Source organism: Mya arenaria, chromosome 7 (assembly GCF_026914265.1).
Source record: "Mya arenaria isolate MELC-2E11 chromosome 7, ASM2691426v1".
NCBI classification, from domain to species: Eukaryota; Metazoa; Mollusca; class Bivalvia; order Myida; family Myidae; genus Mya; species Mya arenaria.
The window spans coordinates 68,303,716-68,305,004 of record NC_069128.1 but is presented as its reverse complement, the minus strand read 5'-3'; the positions used below and the strand labels follow the sequence as shown (position 1 = coordinate 68,305,004).

The 1,289-nt window shown below is 37.0% G+C and overlaps 1 protein-coding gene across 1 annotated transcript; it reads right to left on the bottom strand.

Moving 5' to 3' along the window:
- Nucleotides 1-531, bottom strand: LOC128241375 (uncharacterized). The gene has a single exon (XM_052958298.1). It carries the CDS (start codon nucleotides 529-531, stop codon nucleotides 1-3), a length of 531 nt encoding a protein of 176 aa, XP_052814258.1.
- Nucleotides 532-1,289: the final 758 nt, after the last annotated feature.

The window sequence follows — 1,289 nt, the reverse complement described above, 5'->3', positions numbered from 1 at the left end:
TCATTTATCGGGCAAGCTATTTAAATGCTTATCTGCTCTGCTTGTGGTTGTACGTGTGTATGCTATGTTTGTACTTTTGGATTTCTCGTTCAGCGCCATTTTGGGTTTCTCGTTCAGCGTCATTTTGGATTTCTCGTTCAGCGCCATTTTGGGTTTCTCGTTCAGCGTCATTTTGGGTTTCTCGTTCAGCGTCATTTTGGGTTTCTCGTTTAGCGTCATTTTGGGTTTCTCGTTCAGCGCCATTTTGGGTTCCTCGTTCAGCGTCATTTTGGGTTTCTCGTTCAGCGTCATTTTGGGTTTCTCGTTCAGCGTCATTTTGGGTTTCTCGTTCAGCGTCATTTTGGGTTTCTCGTTCAGCGTCATTTTGGGTTTCTCGTTCAGCGTCATTTTGGGTTCCTCGTTCAGCGTCATTTTGGGTTTCTCGTTCAGTGTCATTTTGGGTTTCTCGTTCAGCGCTATGTTGGGTTTCTCGTTCAGCGTCATTTTAGGTTTTTCGTTCAGCGTCATTTTGGGTTTCTCGTTCAGCGTCATTTTGGCCCTTACCTCGTGCCTATTAACAAGGTTATATTTTGAATTTCCGACCGATCAGTTAAACCTGTAGTTTCCATTGTAAAATTGAAGAAACAAGAATATTTATAACTAAAGGTAACAGTAGATAATTTCAATAATATAATTGTTCTAAACCTGTTTATCTAAGGAGATATTTGTTTGGGTGGTGTAATTTCATCTTCTTAATGATTTAATTGAACAATGGGAATACAGCAAAGCCCTTTCAATAGTTTGTTTCTGTTTTTTAAACCGATTGATTTTTTCCGAACCACTGTTGGCACGTACACCATCAATATCAAGCGTCCAACATAAATAACGCAACCCGATTGGTCACAGGACTGGTCACGTGGTGACCCCAAAGTTTTCCATATCCGGTCACCAAATTTATATCGTACAAAAATTGCATCTGTTTTTCGGTTTTTGTAATTAATAATCTATGTTAATATGTTAACAATATATTACTTGAATTCTGTTGAACATTAAATCGATTTGAACGTTTAATTAAAAACATATTTACAAATATATCGTTCACCTATTAGAGAATCTAACAAATTTCAATTTCTTCACCCTTTCTATTGTCATGTCAATTGTTTGTATAATTCTTGATTCTTCTCCGAGCCTTTCTATTGTCATGTCAATTGTTTGTATAATTCTTGATTCTTATCCGAGCCTTTCTATTGTCATGTCAATTGTTTGTATAATTCTTGATTCTTCTCCGAGCCTTTCTATTGTCATATCAA

Coding starts and splice junctions, on each gene's coding strand:
- LOC128241375 (XM_052958298.1), bottom strand. CDS start 531: ATGACGCTGAACGAGAAACCCAAAATGACGCTGAACGAAAAACCTAAA.